General features: G+C 44.8%; 3 protein-coding genes across 3 annotated transcripts in view; 1 reads left to right on the top strand and 2 right to left on the bottom strand.

Annotated features, from left to right (window-relative positions):
- Nucleotides 1-2,445: 2,445 nt before the first annotated feature.
- Nucleotides 2,446-19,740, bottom strand: part of LOC146179085 (sodium- and chloride-dependent glycine transporter 2-like) — a 41,023-nt gene continuing 23,728 nt past the window's right edge. The window contains exons 10-13 of the mRNA XM_084580108.1: nucleotides 8,957-9,194; nucleotides 8,143-8,243; nucleotides 7,682-7,837; nucleotides 2,446-2,781 (exon numbers count right to left, since the gene is read on the bottom strand). Of these exons, the coding sequence (XP_084436234.1) occupies nucleotides 2,566-2,781; nucleotides 7,682-7,837; nucleotides 8,143-8,243; nucleotides 8,957-9,194 (711 nt within the window). The 3' untranslated portion in view covers nucleotides 2,446-2,565. The remainder of the gene's footprint in view (nucleotides 2,782-7,681; nucleotides 7,838-8,142; nucleotides 8,244-8,956; nucleotides 9,195-19,740) is intronic.
- On the top strand, nucleotides 10,717-14,445 carry LOC146179087 (uncharacterized). The gene is made up of 3 exons (XM_084578786.1): nucleotides 10,717-11,072; nucleotides 11,865-12,549; nucleotides 13,175-14,445. Exons 1-3 carry the CDS (start codon nucleotides 10,867-10,869, stop codon nucleotides 13,862-13,864), a joined length of 1,581 nt encoding a protein of 526 aa, XP_084434912.1. The 5' UTR covers nucleotides 10,717-10,866; the 3' UTR covers nucleotides 13,865-14,445.
- On the bottom strand, nucleotides 15,310-18,399 carry LOC146179086 (uncharacterized). The gene is made up of 2 exons (XM_084578785.1): nucleotides 18,212-18,399; nucleotides 15,310-16,897 (listed from the first exon to the last, which is right to left on the bottom strand). The coding sequence occupies exons 1-2, from the start codon at nucleotides 18,275-18,277 to the stop codon at nucleotides 15,350-15,352; spliced, it is 1,614 nt and encodes a 537-aa protein (XP_084434911.1). The 5' UTR covers nucleotides 18,278-18,399; the 3' UTR covers nucleotides 15,310-15,349.

The raw sequence follows: 19,740 nt of genomic DNA, 5'->3' as shown, positions 1-19,740 counted from the left end.
TCGACGTGCTCAATAATACAACATCGCAACACACGCGGCACGCTGAATCTAAACAGATGCAATGACGGTGATGCAGCACCTCCTTGTAAGGGTTTGTAGTGGATTTATCACAACAGCCAACCGCATTTTTGAACACATTTATAATGCGAAAAAACAGCAACAAAATACTTACACATAACTAATGTAAAGAAAAATATATAACTGTGAAAATGAAGCCTTCATTTTCACTTTCACCTGGAAGAATACAGATAGTGGCTTAACCTGTAACTTCTGAACATCGCATGATATAATCCCTTCCGCACAATGTGCAGGAAGGTATCCGGTATTCCATAAAATGAAAAATGGTAAATGCGACGTTTTGAAGCATATTGGCGTATAAAAGGTGACGTCACACCTGTTCAGCGATTTTAGCTCTATCCTTCGTACTGCTATTCCAAAGGTCATTCACTCGCGCGCTTGATCTTGAGCTGCTAGAGCGAAGGTGCGGTCAGTGACGTCACTGCACGAGATCCGCTTCGGGGATGTGCAGCTGCAGCGCTCACTCGAAGACACTTTTTGTGACACCACGTGATTAAGCAGGGGCTAAAAATGCTTCGCCAGCAGTTGGTTGCTGAGAATCTCCACAGGTAAGATGCGTGCCGGCCCCAGTGCGCCAACGCTTCGGCGCAGGTGCCCGGCAAGCGCAGGACAACAACAACGCTTAACCAAGCTTTCGCTAGGATTAAACCTCCCGAATTTGTGTTGGGGGTTTAGGATTTGCATGCGGTCGAGGGCAGGTATACAACACTGCTGACCAAGAGTGAAAAGAAGTCAGCTGCAGCACAGCAAATTATTTTTGAACAAATTCAAGTCAAGACTGCGCTCACAATGGCACTTATTCTGAGAGTTGTGGTCTCTTGGCCGCAAAACCTATTTAGAAAACATTTTTTTTTTGCAAACCGCTCATAGTATTTTGTAATCAAAAAATAGAACGAGCGAAAGATGATAGCTATATAAAAAATCTCTGAACAAGAGTGCAGAGGAGTTGTATTCGTCTGGGTTAGGCTTTAAGCTGAGGCTCCCCCCCCCCCCCCCCTTCAACCTTGTTCAGAGCTGTTTAACCCCAAATGTAAATTTGAAGACATTGTATAAGGTTTATATTTTGATGAGTTCTTTATTACCAGAACGCCAGTGCAAATATGGTCGATTGTCAAGTAGCTTTCAGGGAACCCTGCCTGCCGGATTGAAGGATTGAGATATAAAATGTTCCAGATTGTATTGTCAAGTAAGTGAATTTCGCACGTCCTCTGCACAATCTTTCATATGAACTAGAATCAGGTTATTCTTGGCGCAAGATGCGGTTAAGCTCGAGGTCTTTAGGCACAACAGGTAAAGTAGGCAGTGTTTCTGGGCCAATCTCACACCACGTATGAATATATTTTCTCTCAATTGAAAAATATGGTCGTTATGGTCCATTACGGCATAATATCTGTTCTGCAGCGAGATCCTGAACGTCTCAACTTTCATCTCATTGCTCGATGAACTCTTCAATAGTTGCGTTCATTCTCAGTATAAACCTTGGCTAAATCATGATTATAACAGAGTCATCGCATCACACCCTGTAGATACGTATACCAGTCCTGCCCGATGCCAAGGTAAAAGCACAATACGTGTACGCATACCTTACATTTTTTTGCGATCCCATCTTCTCGAAGTTTCTTTCTTCATCACTAGAAAAATGCTGTTATCAAAAATTTTGTCCTTAGACGTAAATTATCATCGTAAAATTTATGGTTCATAGTAATTAAGGCAGATGCCATTCGAACACAGGATAGACTGAGATGCACGTTAAGTTGAAAACCGAACTATAGTTTCAGGTACATAATGTTCTAGAAAGCGAACATTTTCAGTTTTTCTTCTCAACGCACTCGCTGTTGCTTTTCGCACCCTACCCTTCGCACTGTGAGATCTGGTCATATTCGACAACGGTTCTTTTGGAGCTCGTGGTAAAATATAACAGACCAGATAAGTTGGTGCTAACGTAGGTGGCGCACATGCGGAAGATCACACCCAACTCTTTAATAACGAACAGTTGTTGATGCTCCGTCGAATCGCGCACAGACTGCTCGCTAACACTGTAATTATAGTCAGTTTGAACGCTGTGAATATCGGAGCAAAGCGCGACATCGCTTGGGAAGTCACGGAATGCCCCATCAATATAAATAAAATACAACCGCGCGTGCGACCGTACACGCGATATATAAGATAGAAATCGGGCCTTGCGAGCAATTTATCCAGGTATGTCATACGTATCTGCCGTTATCGGGGTGGTTTGGCAACAGTGGGAGAGAGTATGTCACAAGGGCAATATACACAATTCTGGTGATTTGCAAAGAACTGAGGAAATGCAATATTTTTGCCTAAACTTCACCGTGTGGAAACTAAGAAATGTTCTCCAAGCCGAAAGAAAAATAAAGACGCTTCTGAAATACGCAAAACTATAGCCAAGACAAGTGCGGTAAAGTTTCCGGGACACACAAATAATGCCGATGTCGAGGCTTTTGTGGCGTGAAACTAGCAAGACATTCATCCAATGTCGGGGCGGAAGACGAGTGGGTCATCCTGATCTATGGAGATGTCCAGTGCCTCAGTGGCATCGTACAGGACGCCCTGGATCTCGGCTCCACTGGACTCCTCTCCCGCCTGAATGCCTCGGTCTTCGATCTCTTCAAAGTAGGCATTAACCCGGTTCACCGTGTTCGGCTCCCACTGGTATTCGGGTCGAAGAGCCTGAAGAGGGAACTGTGAGAAAAAATTACACGCAGTGCAGTATGGTGTCACATCTTGCTTTTGATTCATTATTGCTTGAATTATAACACTGACCTCTGTTAACTGATTCCTAATTTGAATTATTGACTTCTTGTTTCTTGCAAACTACAGCCAAATGTCTTCAACCTAAATATTCAGTGAAGAAAATAACAATCCACTAGCAGGACCAATGCATCGAAAGAACCATAGCGACAACTATGAAACTAAAATTCGTAGATAACCATTCGTAAATTCCGATGTAGCTAATAGATACCTGCATTTCTGCATTGCCGTGTAGCTCTAATGAAAGTCTGATATTGTATCAAAGCCATCCCTTCCTTTTTATCTTTTATATACTTTTGCTAATCGCTTCTCTCTTGTACTTAACTTCACTAACTTAACTCTGATAACCTGTTCTGCCCGCGGGACCATGTAATGTCCCAGTATGACGGGCCACAGTAAAATACTAATTATACCTTATCACCCACTCTCAAGCGCTTCCTATTGGCTGCAAAAAAAAACTCTGCAGCTTTTCCAGAAACATCGCAGTGGAAAAACATTACATCCAGACCGAGATTCTAACGTGGGACCTTCGCCTGCCGCCGCATTCATACTAGCAGCAGAGCTAATCAGGAAGTAAGAAGGTTGAGACATTGGGACAATCGCGAATCGATCTACATCTCAATGCTGGTACATACGCTATTAAGGATATCCATGGTTTGTTTTGTTTCGGACATGAGCTTGTATCTGAAGTGTAGCACAAATATGATGTTGAAAGGAAAAAAAAAGCAAGTGTTGCGCCTCCTTGAAGTATTCAGCTGAAGTAACTGAAGTTAGTGTGGACAATAAGAAGAAATAAAAATAACGTTGCCCTGGCTGGTTTTGCTAGCCAGTTCCAGAGGAACGCTTGTTAAGGGAAGAATAACGTTTTTGCTCTAGACAATTGACAAGCGGCTCACACAACCGAGCATGTTTTGGGGGAAAACTAAGTACTAGTGTCACCATGTGCTCTGAGAGCACTTTTCCGTTCAGGAACCTTACTCAAAGAGCGCCGGAGTAGCTTTTAAACATGGTGCATTGTCTGGACAGTCTTGTTTACGTATACACCATTTTATCAAAGTCGCTGCCATATTGTGAAGATTGTGCCATCTAGTGGCTAAGTTGAGAACAACTGCCATGATGGTATGTGCAGTTGCATTCGCGGAACAGGGTATCCACACATCGGCATTTGAGAGCATTAGCATTCAAATTCTTGTGTTCTGAAACTGCTTCAATGAAACAAAAAAAGCTTTCCAGCAGCAGTTAGGGCACTTTGAGGGAAATGACTGGAACTGACGCACCAGATGGGGTCAGACGTATAAAATCTTCGGGAAAAGGAATACAAGCCTGACTACCAGTTTTTTTACGTGGTACAGAGTGGTGGTAGCGTACCCCTGGCAGTGAAGCAAGCAATGGAAGACTGCATTGATCTTATTGTTATCTTTTAATGATTTTCAGAGATGGACCACCGTAACAGTTTGAGCAGAGGGAGCAAATGAAGGCAACTGCTTCATAATGACCGTTTTAAGAACAATGCTAACCGCGCTAAATTTGTTTGGTAACGATCATGTAAATACTATGTTTACCTCTCGAGCGGCTACTGTGCGTAGTTCTAACAACTTTACGGGGGTTTATTTTAAAGGGATTTATTATCCATTTGGGATCCATTCGGTCGCAATTCTAGCATCGGTCACTGCTGTTGGCTGACAAAGCAACGGCCGGACTTCAAGCGTCTGTAGCTCTGACTGTTTGGTGACGGGACCTCTGCAGTGGCTGATTGGTTTGTGGGGTTTAACGTCCCAAAGCGACTCATGCTATGAACCTCTGCACTGGCAGCTGTATGACTCAGACTGGTTTGCCGGACCGTCCGTCGGGTGTAAATGGTCATCGTCGATGTTGGAATCTGCAATCTTGGAAATTCTGTGACTGGCCGCTAGCTCTTTTAGTCTGATGCCGCCGTCATGGTGACGTTCGGCCAGATGAAAGAAAAATACGGACAATCGTCTCTTACAGAATAATTACCCGTAATGATCTGGGTAAAAGTTGGTTCTATGAGTAATTATTTGTGGCTAAACTGTGGCTTAACTCGCATATTTTAAGGAGCGACTGTTGTTATCATGACCACATTCGGATTAATAAATTATCTTCTGCGAAAATTTGCGAGATGCGTTTTCTGAGAGAAACAAAATGTTGCAGTGCTTTTGCTCGTGAAAATCTATTAATCTGTTTCGTTGTTTGTAGGGGGAACATTGCATGCATGTTCTTTCAGACCTTTCATATCTTCATAAATCTCAAGTGACTGCGCTGAAATAATTTTTCTCTGCCAGGGGCATCTCGCAAATGTTTGCTGACTTTAGTATCATCTGTCGATTTTCCACATGTTCTAACCGTGCTTTCTCTACGAAAAAAGCGTTCAGGGCACGCACGAAACGCTGCTAAGCAGAAATACTAGGGTTAGTGCTTGATATTCAAAGGGGCACGCGTCCGAAATAAAGCGGACCGAAAGAAGTTAGAGATGGGATATCCGAACTCTGGATATCAAGCAATGATCCAGCCGAGCTGTCAGGCTCTGTGGTGGTGGAGATTGCCATTGATGTCCTTGTCAACCGTATATCAGCGTGCTAGTCGACCTCGGTGCCTCTCGACGGCACCACATATATAGGCTACTATAGACCTCCCTGTTTATTTTTTGCTCATTACTGCTGTCTGATTAAGTTTATTTTGAGCTGGACCACCTACTAGCTCCATATCTATCTTCGTAATATTTCGAACATATATCTCTCTTCATAAATAAGCCTCGCTTGGATTGATTGATTGAATTCGTCATATGACGCAATGGTCTAACCGATCTCGCAATCGTTCTAGTTGTGCCCTTTTTAAAGATTGTATGGTTGTCCATGCCAACTCCATATGAGACAGATGTCTAACCAATCTCGCGGCAGCATACATTACTATAGTAGTTCTTGCCAGCTCCATATAAGGCAATGCGAACGCTGCCTCTCTGTCGGTGCCACCCGTTGGTCTCACCACTGAGTCCGGAATGTACGCGTTGCTATGTATTCCACACTTCTCCGCATGTGGGCTTCGAGAGAGCACATGGGTAACGAAATCAGCCTGACATGAAAAAGGAGTGAACAAGGGCTGAAAGGAACCTCAGTTCGCAAGCCGAGTCATTGTTTCGACGAGGGGACGTTTATTTATCGGGGTAAATTTACCTTCAGTTATGCATGATTTTGTATTGGTTCGGCATTGCCAAATTGTCTCCTTGGACACATCCACAGAGTTTGCTTTTGAAGTAATTTTCCTACCCGCATTCTTAGATTTTACCGTGATCGTGAAGCCTCCTTCAAGCGGCCGCTGGCAAAACCTCGTCTCCTATTTGTTGCAAACCAGAGCCAATGCAAACAGGTATGATTATTTGGCTGCGGCCTCAGACCACTGCGTTATCTCGGTAGTCGGTTTCTTGACGTGCTAGGTTGCCACACTTTTATGCTGTCATTCGGACGTCGTCGTCTTCATCTCCTCGGTTAAAGTTGCGATAAATACCTCAATTAGGGCTCCTTCCTTCTAAGCAACACCTGAAGCACCTACCTAGAGAAATATGGCAAGGCGGCAAACCGAGGCTACACGCTGAAAAACTAGAGTAAACGAGTGATTAGTACGCTTCTTCCACACACACACACACACACACACACACACACACACACACACACACACACACACACACACACACACACACACACACACACACACACACACACACACACACACACACACACACACACACACACACACACACACACACACACACACACACACACACACACACACACACACACACACACACACACACACACACACACACACACACACACACACACATTACCAAAATTTGGGGATGACCATTTCCATGTTGAGCATTTTGGGTGATTGGCAGCTTCACCACTGGTATTACAAAAATGTGGCAATGATCATTCCCATATTCGAGGATTGCCATATTTTATTTTTAGCTAGTTTGTCAACTTCCAGGCTTCGGATTTATTTTATATTTGATTGCCTCAAGCTCGAGACAAGCCCGTTAATTGCGGCTGTCTGAATTAATGCGAAAACATTTCTTTTCCTCATTAGTGGCACGGACATTATTCGTGGACCGAGTGCGTGCACACGAACTGACATTAAAAAAAAAGGGTCACCGCCTCTGGTTATCGTAATCGCGCCAGAACGAACAGATAAGCTTCATTGGCCCAGAGTGGAGAGCACTATACTGTAACAGTCGATCACGCCTCATGTATAACTGCAACACACTCTCGCGCTATGCAGTAAACATCGCCGTCTTCATTAAGTTCGCACAGAAACACACTACGCTCTGGGCGGTGAACAGCATCGTCTTCATGAAGATCGATCTGGGCCGCTCTATTAATTTAACCTAGGTAAATGTGCCATGTACACAAGCCATCTGAGCGAATGAGGCCGTGGTTCGCTAGCATAGTGTCGGGCGAGCCACCCGAGCGGCGTGACAGAGCTAGCAAAATTTTCGCACTTTTGCACCTAAGCAGACTTTAGTGCAGACCTGGAAATGTTTTTCTGAAGGTCTCAAAAAGAAACAAAGCTTTCTCTTGCGACATTCAAAGACGTTCTTGTAGCACGCAGTCTACAATCTGCGTAGAACAGAGTATGCTCTCGTGAACCTTTGTGCCCTCCCTAATTTGTGCTGTGTAAGATTTGGAGCTTAAGTTGCAAAAGGCTGATACTCTACGTAAATTGAACGCAGTAAGCCACCACCAGATTGCCGCTTAGCTTTTAAGTAGCGAGGTTTTCAGAATTTTAGGTCTACTCTAGACACTCGGATACTCACCTTAATATTCTCAACGACAGATGAAAAAGCGCCGATTGGTATCTGCAGCAATCCAGCGCAGCCAACGATCCAGGCGAGCGCCTGGTACTGGCTTGGTATGGTAACGTTGAAGAAAACGGGAGTCTTGATCGACCTTATTGTGTGAATGCAGGCGACCTGCAATACGAACGATAAAAAGCGGGCGGGACATTCAACAGCTCTATAACGTGGTGAATCATGGCACACGCTTAATGTGTCCGTGACATAAGGCCAGAAACAGTTGAGGCAGATACATTATGCCCGTTTCATTTGGCGGAATCATAAGAAAACATCAATTTATTCACTTGTCCGCTCATTTGAAATTTTCAACAAACTCTACTGTGCTGTGATGGCGTACATTGCAAAAAAAAAACACACACACACACAAACTCTTCAAAAGAATTCAGTAATTCCATGCAGATGATGAAGTTGCCTAAACATACCACTAGGGCGAGTGGGCACACAATGGTCCAGCATGTCCTGAAGTAGACGTTGGGAGCTCGGGAAAGCATGAACTCCACATCAAACGAGAACCGACGTATGCCTGTGGAAAAACGATGTAGACTCTTGAAGTGCAGAGTAGAATGCAGGACATATTGTCAAAGCAATAAACTTAGATGATGACTTTAGCAAAAGGACGGCCCAGGACCACTAACGCGGCCAGTTTGGAGCACCGCCCTAGTGAAAAAAAGCTACGAGTTACAATAACCTCATACAGATTTCTCATACTAAACTCATAAAAATCATACAAATCTCATATTATCTCATACAAATATCATTCAACTTATGAGAAATATATAAAATTATTGAAGAGTTGTATGAGTTTAGTATGAGTTTCGTATGAGAAAACTGTATGAGGTTATTGTGACACAGTTTTTTCGCTAGGGCGAACCAGACTAAACCTTTAAATCCGAAGTTTCCAAGGAGGATGTTTTCCTCTTTGATGAAGTGACTTAGTTTAGTTAGCTCGTAATGAGGACTTAGCGGTAAGCAAATATTGAGCCGGAGTCATCAAGGCGAAGCGCTTAGGCAGCGGGTCACAGTTGTGAACTAAGCCCCTTTACCTAAAATCGCGAAAAAACTTCGGGGCTAAGCGACAAAGAGAGCGGGGAAAATGGTGTGCGTCCGATTGGAGTGCGCCCGATTAGCCAAGGGTGCAGCGAATTGATACATGAAAAGCAGTAGGGCAGACGATAGAGGAAGGAAAGTGAATGGAAGATGAATGTTTCAAAGGAAAGCCGACGGGAGGTATCTTACCGTAGACGTACATGATGAGCACGATTTCGGCGAGGGGAATGAACTGGCCGATGATGCCCTTGACGGTTTGCTCCTCCAGCAGTTTGACTATGTAAGTTCCGCCCTCGGTGATGGTGGGGAAGCCCGACACAAACATGCCGATGCACACGAAGAAGGCCACCTTGTTAATGTTGTTGCGGGCACGCACCTGGGGAAACAGGTCCTCGGCGCACGCGATCACCGTGCACACGCTGAAGATCTGTTGGCGCGCGTGGCGAAATGCCAGTGTAGGTGCCACGTGCATGTGAGCGTTATTATCTGAGCACTATGCAGTACTGATACCATATCCTGATAATAGAGAGTTTTAGCTTACCGTGATCCGCGATCCGTTACCGTGATCCACCATCGCGCATGGCGGATCATGCGCCAATGGGCATGCGGTTCTGGTCATGCGCCAACCCCCTTGACGCCTATAGATGGCACCACATACTGGATGTCGGCACACAGACCTGCCGCGTCGGGACCAATCAGCTTGAGCGCCCCGCCCACGCGCGGTAGAGAATCACGGTGGCGGATCGCGGATTACGGTAATCTCTAATATTTTGGACCGTGAAAATCTACAAGTTTCATCCCCGCGTTTTACCTGTTGCCGATTGCTTTCTAATATCGAGTCCGCGCCCCATCTCTGCCCCAGCCGTCTGGGCATCCATCTATACTCCGTTTCATACATCAGGTGCAACGCAGCGAAAGCTACGCAAGTAGTCTGCAAGAAAAAAAAAAAAGAGGCGTATAACTACGCACTCGTTTTGTGGCCGAGTGGTTCCTGCGGAAACGGGCTCTATTCCGAGCATACACGTTTGCAATAACTTGCTTCGCATGCCTAGACATTTTCGCAGTGCGGATCTTGTAGAAAAAATGTGTACCGAAGTATCAAAAAGAGATGCGCAGCGCTGAGGGCACAGCCAGCGCCATCTAGTGGCACAGCTGGCAAGGTTGCGGGGCAGCTAAAACGCGACACGAACGAAAACGACATAAAAAACAAAAACTCACCAAATCCGATCCTTTCTCTTTTAAAAAAGCGCTACTTATGAAGTTGATGGCAAATGTAAGATGCATTGCTTGCAGACAAAATAACTATTATTTCCTCTCTTCAAGAGCAGGCACTATTTTTCATCGCGGATGCGGAGAGCGCAAACAAGAGCTGTAGCTTTGGCAGTGTTGCACTTGATGTATGAAACGGAGTATAGTATGCGAGTGGAGCGGTGTTCGGCTCTCTGTGTCACAGGGTATTAACATGGTTTTCAGAAGGTTTTACCTGACCTTGATGTTCTACTGCACAAGAGTGAAAGAAGTCCAGCGTTCTTGGACATCACTTTTGTTTTAAGGTTGCAGTGGTGTATTGTTAATAACGAAATAAACATTGATCGGAGTGTTCCGACCTGTCAGTGCGTAGAAAGAAAATATTAATTTTATATTTAATTACTCGCACAGTAGCTCTGCCATAAAAAACAAACGCGGTGTGTATTTGACAACAATTTGAACGATGTTGTGGAAGATTGCAAGGCAGTAACTGAACGCGCAAGGCCGCATACTTCATGGAATTGCAACAAGTTTCGCCAACACAGTTCGCAGTCACGACAGTCAGCCATAATTCTTTCAGAAAGTTTTTACGTGTAACTTAAACACGTTATTTATTTTTCTCAATGTACAAACTAATTTCGTCCAGAGCTCCTTTGAAATCCCAAACATTGATATACGACCTTTTTCGCCAATAGGGGATATGCAAAATTACTTCGACGTCGGCCAACACTGGGTGCAAAAGTCGGGCCGCCATCTTTGTTAGGTCAAGCGCCGGCTGGTACGGAGCATATTGCATTGCCGCACGTATCACCTTGCAGCCGGACAGTCCCTGAGTAGCGTGCGACGTTGACATGGCAGAACAACGGCGTTTCCCAAATTCTGACCATGCGATGTGGAAAAACGACTTGGAAGCCCTTTCACATTTGTCTGAGGGCACGTTAGCAGGCTTATGTGCGTCGGCAGGTCCGTCGAGTCGGCAGCAAAACAAGTCGTACATCTTTGCCGTCGAAGCCTATACATTGCCTTCATCGGTGTCGACTAACATTTGCGACTCAAGGTATGTATGCATGATATGAGCTACAATTTTTAGCCAGCATTGCTCCTAGCCAGAAGCCATTTGCGCGAATGTGGGCTACTTCTGACGCCCTAGTGACACCCCCGTACGACCGTGTGCTCCGCGTTTCGAGATAGACGTACGCCAGTTTAGTCTGAGTTTAAGCGGCAAGAACGGCAAAAAAAAAAAAAAGGCAAACAATGTATTCCATAGTTCCTTAAGCAAGCTGCGCGTCGTGCTCGCAGCTACACACCAAACTTGGTGGGACATCGCGTCGTGGCCGCGGCTCAGCTGACATGCTGCAGTCAGTATTATGCGCGAGTGTAAAAAGCACGGGAAACAATACTTTGTACGCCAGACTTCACCCATTATTCTTTCCTCGGATGAGCGTTCGTACTATCTTTGTGTCTGCTCTGCAATGTGTATGGCGATAAACCAGCTTCTCGTTGGCATTCTTCCCATTCATTAACGCATGCCTTGTGCCGCAGATGTAAAAGCAATGCGTTGCTTCGCCGTGGCTTGCACGGACTTTTTTTACGTCACCTGCATACTTATAGCGGACACATACAAGAGTAGGACTGTGGCTGAGCTGTAGTAGGAGGGACAATAATTTGCACGAATCGTATGAAGGACATAGCACGAAGCAGGGTTATCATGCAGTTCATGTTTATTAACTGATATCTTATTTACTGATAAAATGTTCATTACACAAAGGTTACAGAGGGATTTTAAGTTGTTGTCCAGTGGACATAAGAGGCAAGTCATTCTGTGTACTTAAAATATTTTTTTTTACAGACTTGGCATCGTCTACGCGAGAGCGACATGCTTTAGAAGCCAGAAAAAAACAGGCCGGCCTTACAAGGTTCATCTGGCATTTCAGTTGAACAGTTCTACAGTCACTGACACAACATGTGAATGTGCTGCTGGGACAAGCGGATCGTGCAGCCATATTCTTGCTGCCCTGCGGCTCATGATTTTGTTAAAAAAAAAAGGATTTAAAGAAGCACCACCAGAGCTGTCATGCACGGAGCTCCCTCAGCAATGGAGGCGCCCTCGACAACATAACATCAGGCCAATGAGTGTGCTCGACGTCGATTGGAGGAGCCCTCGTGAAGATGGCACCCTTCTACCAACACCTGCAAAAGTGTATGATGCACGAGCTAAGAAGTTAGAGGAGCAGCAGCAACTGGACAGTTTTCACAAGTTGGGTGAAAGTCTCAGTCGACTTGGAAATAATGAATTTGCAGCTGCCCTGTGCACCGCAAAGGGACCTTTTAAGGATACCAAACTAGGGATGGCACCTCCTGGCTCAGCACTGTCCTACCAGCAAAAAAAGCTGCCTGCAGGCTTCAAGACATGGAAAAATATTCCAGATGGAAGTGGAGTATTCCTATTAGTCCCAGAATTATTCCTGTTCGACCAAGCTGTGCCGCATACATTTGTCGACAGATTCAGTGCAGATGAATGGAGTATATTGAGGGTGAGTGGAGCTTAAAGTACCTCGCCTCACTTCCCCCTAGTGCAGTATTGTTAACTGTAACCCTGTAATATGGCAGGCTTATATACTGCAAGCATTCACAGCACTGCACTCTTTAATAGCTGTATAGTCTACTTGTAGAGATGCAACCCTGTAGAAACAGCACGGTTTAATCCTGCATGAAGACAGTGTACTCAGCCACAGTGAGAACACTAAGGACATATATCATGGAACTTATTTCAAGTTGATGGGGTAACAAAATATGGTATGATTTTAATTATTTAAAGATAGTTAGAGTAGGACGTGCGAAAGCTGTTTGCCCATCGATGGACGTTGATGGAGACAATGTAGAATGCACAGAGTGAGTGTGTTTCAGTTTAACATGCGGGCTGATCAGCCGTAGTGATAGCTACGACGTTGAATAATTGTTTCCCATGAGAAATTCCTGGGATCGAAATGTTCTGCTTTGACAAGTTTTTTTTTTTTTTTTTCCCCGAGCTTGGCAGATGAAAACTATAACATTCTTGGTTGAGTTTGCCCGCGTGTAGTTTTCACACTAAAATGTGGCTCTCAACAGCCAGCTGCTGGAACTTGTCGCTTTATGCTTTGTTCTATTTGTTTATTGCAGGAAATGCAAGTATCCCCTGAGGATGCCAGGCGGCTAGAGCTCAATTCAAGGCAACAAGCACGAAGTGAATGCTGGAAGGAGGGCCGGTTGAACAGGTTAACTGCGTCGTGCTTTGGGAGAGTACTCAAAAGGGACCAGTGGACGGACAAGGGCCTGCGGAATCTTATTGAACCGAAGGACTTGTCCCGTGTACGTGCTATTCAGTATGGACAAAGGAATGAAAGTGCGGCCTCAGACCGGTATTGTGTCACCATGTGGAACCTAGGACATCATGTTACACTGCAGCACTGCGGCTTGGTAGTACACCCAGAATGCCCATGGCTAGGCGCTAGCCCCGACAGGCTTGTGTATGACCCAGAAGAACAAACATACGGGGTCCTTGAGGTCAAGTGTCCATACTCTTTAAAGGACAGCGAGCCAGAGCAAGCTAGGTCGGCAGAGTTCTGCATGACATTTACTGAAAATGATGTACCAAGTCTAAAAAGAGACCATGAATACTACGCCCAAGTACTTGGCCAAATGGCTCTGACAGAATGCAAGTGGGGGGACTTTGTTGTCTGTTCGGAAAAGTGGATTGTCATAGAGCGCATTTGCTTTGATGAAGCAGAGTGGACACGCATGAAGGCAAAGCTGGATAGCTTCTTTTTCAGTCATATGCTGCAATATGTTGTAAGTAGGAGGAGCCTTTAATTTTCGCATGCAGGCTAAACAGAAGTTATCAGCCGGACTGTAGCCACACAGGGCAAAGGCCTCTTTCTTCGCGTTTGTTTTCTGAACCATTCGGCACGCTTCCTGTCTTTTTCTGAACCATTCTGCACGCTAACATTAAGAGACAGCAGTCTCTTAATGTTACACTTTAAAGTAGCGGTGCGCTAACAGAATACAAAAAGACAGCACAAAACACAAGGGCAAACTTGCTGCATTTTCATCTTCACCTACATGAATGAGGATGAGACAAAAAACTGGGAACGAAAGTACAACCAAAAGCTAAAGCACCTAACCCTCCTTTTCTGATCCGATAAAAACAATAATCATGTTGTGTCAGGCACCAAAACAAGTTGGTGGCCTGTGCTGAAGGAGTGGTTTACAAGATTCCACTCTCTTGCGGTAAGGCCTATGTGGGTCAGACTGGCAAGTGTGTGAATGGGAGGTTGCGACAGCACAATACGAATGTCTCGTAAGACGTGGAAATATAAATATCTTCCGATAATTTCACATATGGCTCCTCTAAACCACGATTTCACAATGCCTGCCAAGGTTTCAACGGTGTCAAGTGCTTTTTTTGTAATCTATGTATAAAGATTGATTATATTACAAGCAATTTTCTATCACCTGATTGATAGTGTGGGTATAATTCATTGTACAGTAGCGTTTACGAAATCCTGCCTGATCTCAAATGTGAATATACATAATACTTAGAGCTGTTTTGCCTCCATATTCAAATGCTCTGAATATGAGAATACAAAACGTGCAGTGAAAATCCACAGTACAGACCACAATATCACAATGAAAAAATTATGAGAAAAAAAACCCATATCACTAGTCTTTGCAACGCCAGAAATATGAACACAACAATAAAGAGCAAAAAACTATAGCAACGCACATTAACAGAAATGAATCTTCTCACCATTACATACAAAACATGAAAATATAAGTAGCGTTCCAGCATGACCTATTACCTTCCATACATGACCTCTATGCAGTTAAATGCAATGTTAATCACAATTTCTGATATGCAGTCCAGTGGAACACAATAGCTAATCTAGACGAAGTGCACGAACTTTCATGATAATGGGTGCAGTTGCATGTTAATCCTGATATTTCGTTCTTCATATTCTATTTTGTTATCGACATTAATGAACAGGACAGTCGAGCATACAACAACACAAGCTGCATAGAGTGAACTGGTTGTACAAAGCTCGCAAAAAAGAAATAAAGCAATACAAAAGACAGGGTGGAGCACTGCCTCTAGTTTCATAATAAATGCTCCATCAAGCATGGCACTCATGCAACATTTAATGGTTTTGTCATCCAATCAACTATGTAAAGAATTCATCACCCTCTGAATGACACGGTGCAGGAATGGAACTTTGCACGAGTTGGTCATTCTGTGCATGTGGCTGCAAACACCAAGTAGCTGACACTGCTGGATATGCAGCGGTGCATCATATAACCTCATGTGGAGTCATCAAACGCCCACAAAACATCTGTATTGCTTTGACGCTGAATTAGAGCAGTTTGGAAATTCGTGAGGATAGCTGCTACTGTCCAAATCTGATTAATAACTGGTGCCAGAGTAAGTGGAATCGGTCGGTCAAAAATATGGTACCCTTTGATCCGCTGTATTCTCCGCTCCACATGTATCCTGAGTGAAGCAATCTCTTTAGTTTCTTGCACCTGGCCTTTTGAGAATGTTCCACCTCTTAGAAATGGGGGTATGTTTAGCTTCACACCCTTGCTTTCCAAGAGATCCTCAATAACGAATCCCTTGTCTGCCATCACACCATCATTCTCTTCAAAGTCCAGCTCTAGAAACCCACTCCTTACGACACACTCCCTGTCTGAAGTGGACCCTGTGAAAAGCTCAGAAACAAATGTTACAAGTCCATTAGGAGAAACGCCTATCAGCCCTTTAAATGTGTTTGAGGACTTGTATGAGGAGTAGGTGCTTGACTGAAGTGAGAGAGATGATGGCACCTCACAACGGATCTCAGTAGCATCCAAGATTACCCTTGTTGATGCATAATCCCCAACAAATACAACTGGCATGTAGTCATCGACCACTTTCCTAGATGCCCACAATGGCAAAGTGCCCAATTTACCATAAAGGAAATTCAGCCATGATGTGCATATCCTAGACACTGTTGACTGCGTAATGCCAAACCTATGTGCAAGGTCAGTCTCAAACAATCCCAGGCGCAACCTAACCAAAACCAAGAAAAGCTGGTTCTCAGTGCTGAGCTTTCTCTTGCGGCCCCTTGTTGCAGAGGATCCCTCGGCACGCAACACATTGCAGCCACCATCGCCAGCCTCCAGGAATACAAGGAGGGATGTGAAGTGCTCATAGCTCGGCAGCCCGGTATAGAACTGAAGAGCTTCATCTGATTGCTTGAACCGGTCGATACAAAAAGGAGATGTTCTTTCTTTTTCTACATTGAGCTGCTGAGTCACGCTATCTTTTTCTGATCGCAGCTCTTGAATTTCAGCCCTTGCTGATTGCAGCTGCTCTCTCAGATGGCTGCATTCATCACGAAGTTTTCTGATATCCTTGTCTTGTCTGTCAATCACAGCGACCAGATGTTCAACTTTTTCATGGTGCGCATGATCTGCACCAGCATGCTCAGACATATCTCCAGTCTGCACATCCATGTTGCCGTCGCTAGAATCAGGTGGAGTCTGCTGTGGTGCATTTGGCGTTAAATCTTGCACCGGCAGCAGTTGATCCTGCAGCTTGGCGGCTTGCCTGGCTGGCAGTGCTGCACGCTGCTTCGGGGGCTTCCGCTGCTTGCGCTGTTTGGCAAAGTTAAACACAGAAGGTACTGCTGTGTCTCTGAGGATGTTGTGACCACTAGCCACTCCAGGAATGTAGTCACACACTCGAAAGTGTTTCGAGCATACTTTCGTATACTCAGACACTTTAAAATTCGGGCCTTCATCTCTCTTGATCGCGATGATCCACTTCTTGCGAAGCGCGATATCCTTGGGGAAACGGTGAAAAGACACCTATAAAAAAAACACGAACAACTGTTACTTAACCTAAATCTTGAGGTAACATGATGACCTAAAGTTCCTTTAGCTACAATGAATAACAAATAACTTGTTAGGAGCTGCTTTGATTCCAGTCACCACATGAAACTTGCTTACTTTGAAAAAGTCAGGGAGCACCTGTGAACAACTGTGTATTGATGCTAACATCGGACACGCACTCCCGGTCAGTGGCATAGAGTCTCAGGTGACTGCGGCCTGAGTGATATCAACTCGTCATTAATATAAAGTCATGAGCAGACTTGTCTAAAGCCCTGCAGTTACCAGCAAAGTGAAATCATAGCATAGCTGCAGTGCTAAAGGCACTGTGTTTCCGCCTTTCTTGCCTGTCTTATACAGCCTCGCTAGAGCAGAGTCCGAGCTTCAAAACTAGTAGCCTTTGCTCCTCAGTGGACCGCTCGAACGCTATAGACAAGCCTGCTCACGCCGCTTAGGCAATATTCGTTGCACGATTTTACAATGATGTCTGCACCTGTGCAGAACGTACACAAATGAATGTAAGCTTATTTGCGTGTGTTACCAGCTTTCGCCACGAAGTAATGCTGGACGTATTTAAGCGCGATCGCGGGCACACAGCAGTTCGAAGCAGCCCACAATCTTCAACGCGACCGGGTGCAGAAATAATCGAGCCCTAGCGTTTGGTTCCGTGTGCGGCTCTTGCAGCTGTTTCTACAGCCAGAGGCGCTTCTTCTACAGCTAACCAGCGGAGCACTCGAACGGAACGCTCTAGACAAGCCTGCATGTTCACGTCGCTTAGGCAAGGTTCGTTGCACGATTATTTTCGATAATGTCCGCACTTGTGGAGAACATACACAAATGAACGTAAGCTTTTATTTATGCGTGTTACCAGCTTTTGCCACGGAAGATTTCTGGACGTATGAAGTTCATTCGCGGCCACATCGCGCATCGGAGCCGCCAACAATCTTCGACGCGACCGGGTGCAGAAATAATCGCTAGCGTTTGGTTCTGCATGCGGCACAAATCAGCCGTTTATACAGCTAAGCCCTGCTAAGTTGCTTGCTGCATCAAGCCTGAGAACTATCGCGGCACCGTGGGAAACGCGAGATGGACGCACTCTGCATCCTGCGCGATAACTAAGCGCCGAGGAGGTTATCAAACGGCGCAGTCATTGAGTTTCGCTACAAACACCGGCTAGCATAAAACTAGCTTAGTTTACACACCTTGGCTCATGCGCCAAGAACAATTGCGGTAGCTCTTCAGACGCGGCCATTTCATCACGGAGCAACAACCGCAACATCGAGCAGCACGTACCTTTTTTCCGTCGCTATCGATGATTCCTCGCTGTTTACATAGCGGAACGCAGCAGTGCGACGGCATCGTCCAGCGAGCAAAGAGAATTAAAAATCGTGTAGAACACAAATATGCTCCGAACAAGCAGCACGCTGTACCAAGATACACTGCGTCGACGGCGACTGCTGGCTGGCGGCTGCCGTCGGCTACGTTCCTTGACCCAACAAACATGGCTGACATGGTTACTTTTGCTATAACTAGATGGCGCTACCTATTTTGCATATCTCCTATTGGAAAATATATTCTATCGCGCATGTCATTAACACTGGAAAAATATGCATCTATTATGCTCCAACCTAACGCAAAACAAAATTTAAACCATCTCGAGTGTTACCGCCTAAACCAACCTACATAGTTTTTTTTATTATTTTGTCTTTTCAAATCTCACAAGTAATTTCTGGTGCCCTATCTATCGCTATTTTTTGCTGTACTGTTTTCCCAATGTTGCGTCATCTAATTCACAGCCCCGCTACCCAGCCCCGCACACAAGCGGCAATGTTTATGTGGGCTGGTGTTTGTTTTGTACAATCTTGATATGCATAAAATACGTATTAAGGTAAGGCAAGGTAAGGTTAGTTAAGGTAAGGTAAGTTTTATTTTCCAGTCAAATACATGGCTGAGGAGAAGGAAAAAAAAAAGCCACAATTGCTGCTTGACGAAAGCTCCCAACCCTTATACTGTTTCGGCTAGCGGTTGGGTGAAAAAAAAAAAAAAAAAAAAAAGCAGGCATCGCGCAACAAATAAAAGTCAGCACTTTTGGCTCCTTACAATGCACAGACTCGAGGGCCATTCATAACGCACAACTAACTTCAATGAACCGTAAAAAAAAGAACAATTCGACCTCTGATAGTGAATAAACAGCAAAACGTTTCACAAAATGCACTGCACAGACACGCAAAACAACAGACTAAAGGAACAGATTTCGGATGTAATTGGCGGTTACAGAGCGAATGGAACCATTTGTAAATCCAAATTTATTCAGTAGAGATGGCAACACTAAAGGCCGTAATTGGTTTTCGGACGGAATTGGTTATATTTATTTCGAACCTACTGGTAAGAATCATATATTGGCCCGACCGTTTAAACTTATTGTTTTAAAAGCTGCTCTGCGGTCGCTACATGCAATAAAAACTGCCATAAAAATCAATAGGTTATCTTCTTGACCGTAAACAGCCAAAAACTGCAAATGTCGCAAAATAGAATCAGCCAGCATGTTGACTGTTAAACGCTCTCTTATAATATGCGATGATATTCGCCCATAAAAATGGATTGGCTTTGATTTAGGAGTTCACTTCCCAAAGAGATTCAGGCTATGAGACGCTGTAGTGGTGGGCTGCAGAAATGTTGACCGCCAGGGGTTCTTTAACCTGCATCGACATCGCGCAGCACACGTGCGCCTTGCTTTTCGCCTCCATCGAATAGCGGCCACCCCGGCCGTGATTCGATCTCGTAACTTTAGTCTCAGATGTCGAGTGTCCTATCTACTGTAC

This window comes from Amblyomma maculatum, chromosome 9 (genome assembly GCF_055883805.1).
Source record: "Amblyomma maculatum isolate TAMU_Amacu chromosome 9, ASM5588380v1, whole genome shotgun sequence".
NCBI classification, from domain to species: domain Eukaryota; kingdom Metazoa; phylum Arthropoda; class Arachnida; order Ixodida; family Ixodidae; genus Amblyomma; species Amblyomma maculatum.
The sequence above is the reverse complement of the archived record's forward strand: the minus strand, read 5'-3'. Positions and strand labels throughout refer to the sequence as shown.

Bases quoted from the DNA above. Each gene is read 5' to 3' on its own strand.
- LOC146179087 (XM_084578786.1), top strand. From the start codon at position 10,867: ATGGCAGAACAACGGCGTTTCCCAAATTCTGACCATGCGATGTGGAAA. The intron at 11,073-11,864 runs GTATGTATGCAT...TTTTTTTTACAG, and splicing joins ACTAACATTTGCGACTCAAG to ACTTGGCATCGTCTACGCGA. The intron at 12,550-13,174 runs GTGAGTGGAGCT...TGTTTATTGCAG, and splicing joins ATGAATGGAGTATATTGAGG to GAAATGCAAGTATCCCCTGA.
- LOC146179086 (XM_084578785.1), bottom strand. From the start codon at position 18,277: ATGCCGTCGCACTGCTGCGTTCCGCTATGTAAACAGCGAGGAATCATC. The intron at 16,898-18,211 runs GTACGTGCTGCT...TTTTTTTTATAG, and splicing joins TCGATAGCGACGGAAAAAAG to GTGTCTTTTCACCGTTTCCC.